Raw genomic sequence first — 13,925 nt, forward strand, 5'->3', positions numbered from 1 at the left:
AGATTGTACGCTCCTTGAGGGTTAGGGGCCTTAGATTGTACGCTCCTTGAGGGTTAGGGGCCTTAGATTGTACGCCCCTTGAGGGTTAGGGGCCTTAGATTGTACGCCCCTTGAGGGTTAGGGACTGATGTGAATGTACAATATATATGTAAGGCGCTGCGTAAATAGACGGCGCTATATAAGTACCTGAAATAAATAAATAAAAATAAATATTCTGAATGCTGAACACACAAGAAAGAGCAGATGGATTTTCTGTCCATGAAACAAGCTCTCTCTCACCTTTACAAACACCGCTCTCTGGCGGGACCAGCGACTTGTTGCCGTTGAGTGTCGCTGCTTTCTTCCCCGAGTTTGTTCCGTTGGGGCTGCGGGCTTTCTTGCTGTTTTTACTAGATGGAGGGGTCGGAAGCCCTACTGACAACGGCCTCACAGGGCTGAAAGAAACAAGACACAATTAGTACAGTGCAGTCACCTTACAAATAGGAGTGAATCGAAGTCTCAGCTCCAGGTGACAAGTAAAATTGCATGAACGTTCTAATTGTGCTGCAGTTGCATATGAACCCAGCCTCTCACCACCATACGTGCCCACGTCTTCCCTCTACTGCCCACTGAGCTGACAATGAGAAGAACTGGAAACTCCCACCACTGTGTACAGAATGCCACAATCTCACTACCAGCTGACAATTATGACTGGAGTGTACCTTTAATAGATTCCAACCGAAAAGTGAATCATTCTGTAATAGTGTGTGGACTGCTCAGGACTCATGCCAAATACATAAGGCGCCCCCCCCCCCCCCCCCCAAAAAAAAAAAACAAAAAAAACAAAAACACACACACATATATATATATATATACATAAAATCTCACACATACCTACATACTTATACAGTGGGGATCGAAAGTTTGGGCACCCCAGCTAAAAATGTGTATTAATGTGCATAAAGAAGCCAAGGAAAGATGGAAAAATCTCCAAAAGGCATCAAATTACAGATTAGACATTCTTATAATATGTCAACAAAAGTTAGATTTTATTTCCATCATTTACACTTTCAAAATAACAGAAAACAAAAAAATGGCGTCTGCAAAAGTTTGGGCACCCTGCAGAGTTAATATCTTGTACTGCCCCCTTTGACAAGTATCACAGCTTGTAAACGCTTTTTGTAGCCAGCCAAGAGTCTTTCAATTCTTGTTTGAGGTATCTTTGCCCATTCTTCCTTACAAAAGTCTTCCAGTTCTTTGAGATTTCTGGGCTGTCTGTCACGCACTGCTCTTTTAAGGTCTATCCATAGATTTTCAATGATGTTGAGGTCAGGAGATTGTGAAGGCCATGGCAAAACCTTCAGTTTACACCTCTTGATGTAATCCCCCGTGGATTTTGAGGTGTGTTTAGGATCATTATCCATTTGTAGAAGCCATCCTCTCTTTAACTTCAGCTTTTTCACAGATGGCATCAAGTTACCATCCAAAATTTGCTGAAATTTTATTGAATCCATTTTTCCTTCTACTCGTGAGATGTTCCCTGTGCCACTGGCTGCAACACAACCCCAAAGCATGATTGATCCAACCCCATGCTTAACAGTTGGACAGAGGTTCTTTTCATTAAATTCTGTGCCCCTTCTTCTCCAAACGTACCTTTGCTCATTCCGGCCAAAAAGTTCAATTTTAACCTCATCGGTCCACAGAACTTGTTTCCAAAATGCATCAGGCTTGTCTATTTGTTCATTTGCAAAGTTCAAACGATGATTTTTGTGGTGAGGACGTAGAAGAGGTTTTCTTCTGATGACTCTTCCATGAAGACCATATTTGTACAAGTATCTCTTTATAGTGGAATAGTGTACCACAACTCCAGTGTCTGCCAGATCTTTCTGGAGGGATCGTGCAGTCAAACGTGGGTTTTGAATTGTTTTTCTCACCATCCTGCGAGCTGTTCTGTCTGATATTTTTCTTGGTCTTCCAGATCTTGCTTTAACTTCCACTGTTCCTGATGACTGCCATTTCTTAATTACATTCCGAACAGAGGATATTGACATCTGAAAACGCTTTGCTATCTTCTTATAGCCTTCTCCAGCTTTGTGAGCGTCAACTATTTTCAGTTTCAGTTTTCTAGACAACTGCTTAGAAGAACCCATGGTGCTGATTGTTGGGGCAAGGTCAGATGAGTCTGGGCATTTAAAACCTTTGAGATTGACATCACCTGGTCTTCCCAGACGATGATTGAGAACAATCCATGACACTGGCAGGTCTCAGCTTTGCAAAGGGGGCAGTGCATGCTATAAATTCTGCAGGGTGCCCAAACTTTTGCAGACGCCATTTTTTTGTTTTCTGTTATTTTGAAAGTGTAAATGATGGAAATAAAATCTAACTTTTGTTGACATATTATAAGAATGTCTAATCTGTAATTTGATGCCTTTTGGAGATTTTTCCATCTTTCCTTGGCTTCTTTATGCACATTAATACAAATTTTTAGCTGGGGTGCCCAAACTTTCGATCCCCACTGTATATATATATATATCAGTCTAAAAATGGAATGTTCGGTGTATTGTAACACTGAGACAGAATACAACAACAAATTCAGCAGAAATGCGTCTAACAAATGATGACTGATCTGCATGTTCATGAGGGAAATAAGGATTTGATCCCCTTCACAAAACATGACTTAGTACTTGGTGGCAAATCCCTTGTTGGCAATCACAGAGGTCAGACGTTTCCTGGAGTTGGCCCCCAGGTTCGCACACATCTCAGGAGGGATTTTGGCCCACTCCTCTTGGCAGATCCTCTCCAAGTCATTAACCACTTGAGCTCCAGAGGATTTACCCCCCTTAATGACCAGGCCTTTTTTTGCTGTTTGACGCTGCACTAATTCAAATGATAATTGCGCGGTCATGCAATGCTGTACCCAAATGAAATTTACGTCCTTTTTTTTCACACAAATAGAGCTTTCTTTTGTGGTATTTTATCACCTGTGCGCTTTTTATTTTTTGCGCTATAAACAAAAAAAACGCGAAAATTTTGAAAAACATCAATATTTTCTACTTTCAGCTATAAAAAATATATCGTAAACTCAAAGTTAGTCATAATTTAAGCCAAAATGTATTCTGCTCCATGTTTTTGGTAAAAAAAAATCCCAATAAGTGTAAATTGATTGCTTTGTGTGAACGTTATAGAATCTACAAACTATGGAATAGATACTGTAATTTATGCCTTTTTTTGCTGTTTGGCGCTGCACTAATTCAAATGATAATTGCGCGGTCATGCAATGCTGTACCCAAACGAAATTTACGTCCTTTTTTTCACACAAATAGAGCTTTCTTTTGGTGGCATTTTATCACCTGTGCGCTTTTTATTTTTTGCGCTATAAACGAAACACCACGAAAAGTTTGAAAAAAACAGTATTTTCTATATTTATACTCGGGGGGGGGGGGGGGGGGGCGATCAAGGGGTTAGACGGGATTATTGGTGTATTAGCGGGCAATCTGGCGCTATCTGGGAGGGGCACAAACACTATCGGAAGTCGCCAGCGACACTGATACAGTGATCAGTAAAAATCGGTTCACTGATCAGTGACACTGGTGACAGGGCAGTGAAGGGGTTAACTGGGGGGGCGATCAGGGGGTTAAATGTGTCCTAGGTGTGTTCTAACTGTCAGTGTAGTGCTTTGTACTCACTTTTCTGTTTCTTCGTCTCTGTCTGGAACGGAATGTGTCCAGGCAGAGAAGAATGACATCATATCCTGCCCTGTGTAAATGTCAACAAAGGACAGGATAGGACAGGGACCGATCATCTGATTTCAGCCAGAAATCACTGGCTGAAATCTAATGATTGATCCCTCCTGGATCGAATCGTGTCACCCGCGGGAGCGCGCGCCCCCTACCCGCGAAAGTGTCGGGAGTGCGGAGCCCGTTTTAAAACGTACTTCTGCGCTCCACTGCCGCCCTGCACACGTATATATACAGTGGCAGGGCGGCAAGCGGTTAAGGTTTGGTGGCTGACGTTTGGCAACTCGAACTTTCAGCTCCCTCTACAGATGTTCAATCGGATTAAGGTCTGGAGACTGGCTAGGCCACTCCAGGACCTTAATGTGCTTCTTCTTGAGCCACCTGCCTTGCCCGTGTGTTTTGGGTCATTGTCATGCTGGAACACCCATCCACCACCCATTTTCAATGCCCTGGCTGAGGGAAGAAGGTTCTCACCCAAGATTTGAGGGTACATTGCCCCGTCCATCGTCCCTTTGATGCGGTGCAGTTGTCCTGTCCCCTTAGCAGAAAAACACCCCCAAAGCAGAATGTTTCCACCACCATGTTTCACATTTGGGATGGTGTTCTTGGGGTCATAGGCAGCATTCCTCCTCCTTCAAACACGGTGAGTTGAGTTGATGCCAAAGAGCTGGATTTTGGTCTCATCTGACTACAACACTTCCCACCAGTCCTCCTCTGCATCATTCAGATGTTCAGTGGCAAACTTCAGACGGGCCTGGACATGTGCTTTCTTGAGCAGAGGGACCTTGCGGGCACTGCAGGATTTCAGTCCTTGTCGGCGTAGTGTGTTACCAATTGTTTTCTTGGCGACTGTGGTCCCAGCTGCCTGGAGATCATTGACAAGATCCTCACGTGTAGTTCTGGGATGATTCCTCACTGTTCTCATGATCATTGACACTCCACGAGGTGAGATCTTGCATGGTGCACCAGACCTAGGGAGACTGACACTTGTTTTGTGTTACTTCCATTTGTGAATGATTGCACCAACTGTTGTCACCTTCTCACCAAGCTGCTTGGCCATAGTTTGGTAGCCCAGTCCAGCCTTGGTAGGTCTACAATCTTGTCCCCGACATCCTTGGACAGCTCTTTGGTCTTTGCCATGGTGGAGAGTTTGGAATCTGATGGTTTGATTGTTCCTGTGGACAGGTGTCTTTTATACAGGTAACACAAAGATTAGCAGCACTCCCTTTAAGAGACTGCTTCTAATCTCAGCTTGTTACCTGTATGAGAGACACCTGGGAGCCAGAAATCCTGCTGAATGATAGCGGATCAAATCCTTATTTCCCTCATGAACATGCAGATCAGTCATCATTTGTTAGATGCATTTCTGCTGAATTTTTTGTTGCTATTCTGTCTCTCAGTGTTACAATACACCGAACATTCGATTGCTAGACCGATCATTTCTTTGTGAGTTGGCAAACATTCAACATCAGCCGGGGATCAAATACGCATTTCCTTCATTGTGTGTGTGTGTGTATATATATGTATATATGCTCCAAGGAGCAGGGCCCTCCTTTCCCTCTTGTATTGAACTGTATTGTTGCTGTATTGTCTCCCGTTATATTGTAATGCGCTGAGCAAACTGTTGGCGCCATAAATCTTGTATAATAATAATATATAAATCTTGTATAATAATAATATATAAATCCTGTATAATAATAATAATATATAAATCCTGTATAATAATATATAAATCCTGTATAATAATAATAATATATAAATCCTGTATAATAATAATAATATATAAATCCTGTATAATAATAATAATATATAAATCCTGTATAATAATAATATATAAATCCTGTATAATAATAATAATAATAATATATATATAATCTCTTTAATTTCTTCTTTAACAATTTTTTTGGAAATGTCCCCTGTTCTTCATAGGGCTGCACATCCCTACACACGGCATTAATCCGCTATCTAAAGAGAACAGGCACACCGCTGAAAAGGTAAAGAAAAGAAAAAAAGAAAAAACAAAACAGAACACAGATTGCTCCTATTATTCAAAACAGCCATAAAAAACACACACAGCACCGCGGCAAACACCTCCACGTTGTGAATAATTTAGAGCAGAGTTTGGTGCAATTTGAATTTTTCTTCAGGGATGGGAAGTTAAATACCTTTAATTTGTTCTAATTATTTCAAATTTGCAAGTTAATTATGGCTGATCATTAAACAACAGAAAGGACTGCGTTCTCCTCGGAGCTTTACCTTCCACCCCTCGCATTACTTAAGCTACATTTTCGCATGCATGAATTAACTTTCTAAATAATCGCGCGCTTTGGCTAAATGGTCCTGGAAAATGAGAGCCGACGTTCGGGGAAAGGCTTTAATGGACATTACAAAAGGCCGCTGGGAGCAATGGTAGGCGCAGTCACGGGGCTTCTAATGGGGTCTTATTTACAAATCTTTAGGCTGGGGCACGGTGCAACTGCATTAAAACGCTTCTTTATGAAGGAGCAGCCACTTCTCGCAGACAATAAAAGCAAACGTCCATTCGGAGACAGTTCAATCCACTTGAAAGTGAAAGTTGCCTGAAATAAAAACTTGAGCGGCGATTGTTCATCAGTAAATGATGCTACGCTGGGTATAGCGGGTGATGGAGGGTGGGGGGGGGGGGACCTACGGCAAGCTCAGGAAATGTGTAGCTTGTCTAAATCTCTGAAGCCGCAAGTCCAGGTGGCTGACAGGTCATCCAGAGACTCAACACGATCGCAATAAAAAAACATTCGATGACAACTTCTTGTAAATTATAAAATGCATTTATTCGCTTCGAGAGCCAGGAGAGGATTTTTAAGCTCTTCTGAGCCCAACTCGCCATATTGGTTGTCTTGTTTCACTACAGACGCAATTTCCATCTCTTACCACATCAAAACTGGATAAGAACGCTTACGTATTCAAGGTTGCATGATCTGTGCTACAAACTGGCAGACTAGGCTTTTTCGCGTCTACATCATCTTACTGCTGATGATCACTAACATATACAGCTGCAAGAAAAAGTATGTGAACCCCTTGGGATTACGTGGAGTTTTGCATGAATTGGGCATAAAATGTGCTCTGAACGTCATCTAAGTCACAACAATAGAAGAACACAGTCTGCTGAACATAATACTACACAAACATTAGATGTTGCCATGGTTTAATTGCACATAACATGTAAACATTCACAGTGCAGGGAGGAAAAAGTATGTAAACCTTTGACTGGTTGACCCTCCTTTGGCAGCCATAACCTCAACCAAACGTTTCCTGTAGTTGGAGATCAGACCTGCACAACGATCTGGAGTCATTTTGGACCACTCCTCTTCACAAAACTGTTTCAGTGTAGCAATATTCTTGGGATGTCTGGTGTGAATCGCTCTCTTAAGGTCATGCCACAGCATTTCAATCGGGCTGAGGTCAGGACTCTGACTGGGCCACTCCAGAAGGCGTATTCTGTGCTGTTGCAGCCATTGTTTTGTTGAATTACTTGTATGCTTTGGGTCATTGTCCTGTTGCATCACCCATCCTCTACGGTGCTTCAGTTGGCAGACAGATGGTCGTACGTTTTCCTGCAAAATGTCTTGATAAACTCTGGAATTCATTTTCCCATCAATGACAACAATCCGTCCAGGCCGAGGCAGCAAAGCAGCCCCAAACCATGATGCTCCCTCCGCCATGTTTCACAGTGGGGATGAGGTTTTGATGTTGGTGTGCTGTGCCTTTGTTTCTCCACACATAGTGTTGTGTGTTCTTCCCAAACAACTCAATCTTGGTTTCATCTGTCCACAGTATATTTTGCCAGTAGTGCTGTGGAACATCCAGGTGCTCTTTTGCAAACTTCAACGTGCTGCAATATTCTTTTTGGACAGCAATGGCTTCCTCCGTGGTGTCCTCCCATGTACTCCATTCTTGTTTAATGTTTTCCTTATTGTAGATGTGTCAACAAAAATGTTAGCATGTGCCAGAGATTTCTGTAGGTCTTTAGCTGACACTCTGGGATTCTTCTTTACCTCATGCAGCATTCTGCGCTGTGCTCTTGCAGTCATTTCTACAGGACGACCACGCCTAGGGAGAGTAGCAACAGTGCTAAACTTTCTCCATTTGTAGACAGTCTGTCTTACCGTGGACACATGAACATCAAGGCTTTTGGAGATACTTTTGTAACCCTTTCCAGCTTCATGCAAGTCATCAATTCTTGATCGTAGGTCTTCTGAGAGCTCTTTTCTGCGAGGCATGGTTCACATCAGACAGTGCTTCTTGAAACCAGTAAACCCAAAACAGGTGTGTGTTTTTTAAGGGCAGGACAGCTGTCAGCAACACATCCAATATCATCACACTGATTGGAGTCAAGGTTGGCTCACTCCTGGCTCCAATTAGCTCTGGGAGAAGTCATTAAGCTAGGGCCTCACATACTTTTTCCTCCCTGCACTGTGAATGTTTACATGTTATGTGCAATTAAACCATAGCAACATCTAATGTTTGTGTAGTATTATGTTCAGCAGACTGTGTTCTTCTATTGTTGTGACTTAGATGACGTTCAGAGCACATTTTATGCCCAATTCATGTGAAACTCCACGTAATCCCAAAGGGGTTCACATACTTTTTCTTGCAACTGTAGCTTGCTGGCTTCAAACTTGGATGTCATGAATCATCTTTTTTTGTAACAGGAGCTTGCAGAATGGTTGGGCAAAGTGTGGCATCTGTGGCCAATGATGGAAAAGAGCGGTCACGGAACAACACAGCAGGAAAAGGCTGCGTGGGGAAAAGTGGTCGTAAACCTATTGAGATAAAAAAATGAACAAAGCATAGCCCTCTATATAGTCTGTATAGCCTCAATCCAAAGTACCCCGTGAGATTTCGGTCTCTTCTCTCTGCATTAGTCACTTCTGACAGGTTATCCCAACTCCACAGAATCCCAGGGGATGGTCTCTCCCCCCCTCCTCCAAACACACAGGAGGCGACTGACATCTTCAGTTGTGCATGTTTCCCTATGCGACTGTGTAGAAGAGGGTGTGTTCTCTCTCTCCACTTAGGTCTCAGATTACACTCAGCCCTCTTCTTTGTTCTGTGCAGTGTGTGATGTCAGATACCCACCTGCTGGAGCTGAGAAATAGCCTTTTATCTGTTTTAAAAGGCTGTAGATGCGGTAGAACAGCAGTTAAACAGGTACAACTTACGTAGGACTGGTTTAATCTCTGCACATTACTTGATGCCAGTCACTTCACTGGGTATATGCAGGGGTTTACAATCACTTCAAGGGCCCACTCACACTAACCCGACAGCTGCTGCACACTAAACCGACAGGGACCATCACGTGACTGCATGGAATGGACTCAATAAGAAATAAAGGTAAGAATTTAATTTACTAAAATTTGGGTGTGGGGGTGGGGGACATTTTGGAAGCTGGAATTGGGCTTTAATGCCTAGGAAGGGACAAATGGCAGATCCATTAGGTCAACCTCTGAGATCCTGGTGCCCAACATGTGCTTCTTTGGCACTTGCTGTGCAGCCCTCTGGGCTCCTGAAGACACTAATCTGTTTTCCTATTGCCCTGTTACAGTAGTGATTTCTAGCAGCCTTGTGCAAAATGTCCCCAGTCTCTATTCACACTCAGACCATCCCTTGTATCATGTCTACCGTATCTGACCATCCCTTGCAGCAAGTCTGAGGTCTCTAAGCATCCCTTGCATCATGTCCACCGTCTCTGAGAATCCCTTGCATCATGTCCACCGTCTCTGAGAATCCCTTGCATCATGTCCACCGTCTCTGAGAATCCCTTGCATCATGTCCACCGTCTCTGAGAATCCCTTGCATCATGTCCACCGTCTCTGAGCATCCCTTGCATCATGTCCGAGGTCACCGACCATCCCTTGCATCATGTCTGAGGTCACCGACCATCCCTTGCATCATGTCTGAGGTCACCGACCATCCCTTGCATCATGTCCACCGTCTCTGAGCATCCCTTGCATCATGTCCGAGGTCACCGACCATCCCTTGCATCATGTCCGAGGTCACCGACCATCCCTTGCATCATGTCCGAGGTCACCGACCATCCCTTGCATCATGTCCGAGGTCACCGACCATCCCTTGCATCATGTCCGAGGTCACCGACCATCCCTTGCATCATGTCCGAGGTCACCGACCATCCCTTGCATCATGTCCGAGGTCACCGACCATCCCTTGCATCATGTCCGAGGTCACCGACCATCCCTTGCATCATGTCCGAGGTCACCGACCATCCTTTGCATCATGTCCGAGGTCACCGACCATCCCTTGCATCATGTCCGAGGTCTCCGATCATCCCTTTCATCATGTCTGAGGTCTCCGATCATCCCTTTCATCATGTCCGAGGTCTCCGATCATCCCTTGCATCATGTCCGAGGTCTCTGATCATCCCTTGCATCATGTCCGAGGTCTCTGATCATCCCTTGCATCATGTCCGAGGTCTCTGATCATCCCTTGCATCATGTCCGAGGTCTCTGATCATCCCTTGCATCATGTCCGAGGTCTCTGATCATCCCTTGCATCATGTCCGAGGTCACTGACCATCCCTTGATTCACGTCCGAGGTCACTGACCATCCCTTGCATCATGTCTGAGGTCACTGACCATCCCTTGCATCATGTCTGAGGTCACTGACCATCCCTTGCATCATGTCTGAGGTCACTGACCATCCCTTGCATCATGTCCGAGGTCTATGGCCATCCCTGGCATCATATCAGCGGCATCATGTCCGCAGCCTCTGACCATATCTTGCATCATGTCCGCACTCTCCGACCATCCCTTGCATCATGTCCACAGTCCCTGACCATCTCTTGGATCACTGGAGGCACTGGTGTCATTACCACCTATGTAAATCTATATGTCCACGTTCCATAACCTCTTTTGCCTCATGTCCACAGTCTCTGACCATCTCTTGTATCATGCCCATATAGTCTTTGACCATATATCCTGTTTGTCTGCTGGCTCTGATAAGGACTATTTACTGAATCTTATGTTCGGCCCTTGGGTGATGTTGTGTTTGAACATGTCCCACTACCCCTTAGAAAGACATCCTGCATATAATACATGGCTATCTGCAATATGGCCCATCTTTGTGAACATGCTTGAGTAAAATCTTGCCTCTTTCCCCACGGCAGGGTACTCTAGAAGAATCAGAAATAATGATCCAATCTGGATTATTTCTCTCACTAGGCTGCTGTTGTTAATAAAGTTCTCACTTCACATGAATCTATAGGGCATCTCAACATTATCAATTCACATTATTTTAACAAAAAATAAATACATCGCAGCTCCCTCATGTGACCTAAAACCTGGGCAGCCTAGGAGTTGCATACCATTGCAGACTAAACAATTTATGGCTTTCAATTGGACAGACCCTGTAGGGCAGGGGTGCCCAAATGGCGGACCTCCAGCTGTTGGGAAACTACAAGTCCCATCATGCCCCTGCCTTAGGGAGTCATGCTTGTATCTGTCAATCCTGCAATGCCTCATGGGACTTGTAGTTTGGCAACAGCTGGAGGGCCACCAGTTTGACACCCGTGCTGAAGGGTATACTTGCAGCTGACATAAGAGGGTCAGCAAGGCAAAACCAGGGAGCAAAGGCTGTACTGAGCAAATATGGCTGCCCCAAGCATCACCACACTGATCTGATTTATATTAAGCGGCTCACTTTTAATGAATATTTGATATTAAACAACAACTACATAAACATCCCATCAAAGTAATATACTGAAAACAGGGATATTCTGCTCCACCAGCTGCTATATACAAGTTGACTAGTTTTGAGGTGTGCTGCGGAGAGACTTTATCTATTTTAATAGCTGAATACCTCCCTACTACCTATGGGACTGTAATATTTAACCCCACCTCTCCAGCGCCAATATATTACCGAGGTTCCCACATGGGCTGCGTTTTCAGAAGAAGCGCATGGACTTCATCCCTGCGTGTCCCGGGGCACTGGCGTCCATTCAAATAAATGGGCTGTCAGGAATGGACTTGCCAATAATGGTGGAACTCACCTGCCTTGTGGGCTGCAGTACCAGGGCTGGCCAGCGGGTGCTCTCAGCAATCAGAGACTCACCCCTGCAGTCAGCCAAACACCTGAAGCTGATTGCAGGGGTTGTATTTAAGGAATGGCCAGACTCACAGTCAGGGCCTTGGTGTGTATTTTTCCATGGGCCCCTGTATCTTGTAACCTGCATTCCTGTTCCTGTTTCTGCCTGACTTGTTGTCGACCCTGCCTGATCCTGACCTCTGAGGACTTCTCCTGTTTGATCCCTGGCTTGTGACCCTGACCATTCTCTGCCTGACCCTCTGCACCGCGCTGCCCGTGAGTTACTGAACCCAGCTTGTGACCCCGACCACTCTCCCGCCTGTTCCTGGTACTCCGTTTGCTACTGACCTGGCCTGCCTGACGACTCTTGCATTGTATGTATTGTTATCTGTAGGTGGTTTGGTTTGTTTGCACTGTGTTTATGTTTAGTTTTGCACTGCGTTTTGTATTGTTAGTCTTAATAAATCATATTGTTTATACCATATCTGAAGCCTGCGTTTCCCTGTGTCAGTCCACACATCTCTGGTCACACCCGGAGCCCTGACATGGGCTCTCCTGCCCGCTCAAAATGTAGTGCGCACGGCCGCATATATGTGAACCAGTGGTAAGGCAGTAGCAGGATTAGGAGAAGGGAAAAGAAAGGTCGGAAGGAAAGAAAGAATAGTGAAAAAAAAAAGGGAAAACGAAGAATTGAGGAGAAAGATCACTGGTATAGTATGGAAAGCAGGAAAGAGAAGTTAAAAGCTATATGGACCGGCGTAAATTGTAAGGGGATAATAAACATAATAAAATGAGCGCAAGGTAAAAAGTAATGTAAGCAGCGAGCATAAAAGGCAAACCTCACAATCCTTCTAGTCAATAAAATAGTACAATATGCAGCGCTAAGTACAATAAGGGTAAATGAACACCAAAAGTGTATATAATATCAAGTATCCGGCACTGTGAGACGCTATAAAGCGCCAAATGATACAGTAAAGTGATAATAACGTCCTTTTATGACGTATAAAGTGCTCAAGGTGATAAATAAACTGAATAAATGAGTCCACACAGCAACCGCCTTATAGGTGCAAATCCGTGATTCCTGTGATAATAAATAGATGTATATTGCACTAACCAAAGAACGGAAAAAAAATGCACATTTGAGTAATTAAGACCAACTCCTGGTCATCTGGATCTGGACAGCAGGACTTCTGGGGGTCATCTGTCAAACCTCAGCATACAACTCCAGGCTTCAGGGATATGACATAAATTGTAAGGGGGTTTGGGCGAGATGGGGGTAGTCGGGAGGCTGGATTGCAAAACTTATGGGAATGTTTATATTTTGGATTTAAATGATACTTTGCTGTGTTTTTTTAATGAGAAAGAAAAAAAGTTTGAAAAAATAAAAGATTTAAATTAAAAAAAAAAAAACTAACTAAATATATTGGAAATTTTGAGTTTTTGCCGAGACAGGAAATCTTCCACTGGGGTCACTTGTGATGACAAGAGTGGACTTTTTTTTTTTTTTACTTTACTAGCTGCGTGCTTATTCCAGGTCAGTGAGCGTCCATTGCTAGTGTACTCACTTTCAAAAGTGCAAGCATGGAGCGGTCACTGTGATCCTGGCATCTAGTAAAGGAATGAAGCCAGCGAGGTCTGCAGAGTTTGATCCCCCATTCTGCATTGTGCCCCATTCATGACTCACTTTGGAATGAAGCTGGAGGCAGAATAACAGCTCTGGGGCTTTTGTCTTTAAGGCTGAAGAATCGGAATTTATTACTGTAATACAGTTAGGCTGCCTGTATGGCAATTAATAGGTTATTCTAGGTTTTTTTTCTTCTTCATATTGCAGCAAGAATTAGCAGCATGCTGAAGGTCAGACCGCTGCTCTTCACAAAGCAGAAGCCTTGGTCCCCAATGGTCCGACACCTTTCTCTACTGCACGTGTCTGCCATCAATGCTGCTGCTCATGGAGCACGAGTAATGTTGATTGGAGCAGTGTGTAGAGGGAGTGTTGGACCATTGGCCTGTGTCTGCAGCAATCCAACCCTCACCCTGAATTCTGCTCCAATCAACATTTCTCATGCTCCATGAGCAGCCCAGATGATTACAGCAATGTGCAGGGTGGTCCACGTGGGATCATTGGAGACC

At 44.1% G+C, this 13,925-nt stretch overlaps 1 protein-coding gene across 1 annotated transcript in view; it reads right to left on the reverse strand.

Annotated features, from left to right (window-relative positions):
* Positions 1–279: 279 nt before the first annotated feature.
* The window catches only part of LOC149438509 (protein hinderin-like), a gene marked incomplete at its 3' end in the record, with an annotated part of 179,485 nt that continues 165,839 nt past the window's right edge, over positions 280–13,925 (reverse strand). Inside the window, exon 6 of the mRNA XM_089659772.1 lies at positions 280–434. Coding sequence (XP_089515898.1) covers positions 280–434 — 155 coding nt within the window. The remainder of the gene's footprint in view (positions 435–13,925) is intronic.

This window comes from Staurois parvus, unplaced genomic scaffold (genome assembly GCF_062004578.1).
Source record: "Staurois parvus isolate SC_StPar_1 unplaced genomic scaffold, SC_StPar_1.0 ptg001186l, whole genome shotgun sequence".
Lineage (NCBI taxonomy): Eukaryota > Metazoa > Chordata > Amphibia > Anura > Ranidae > Staurois > Staurois parvus.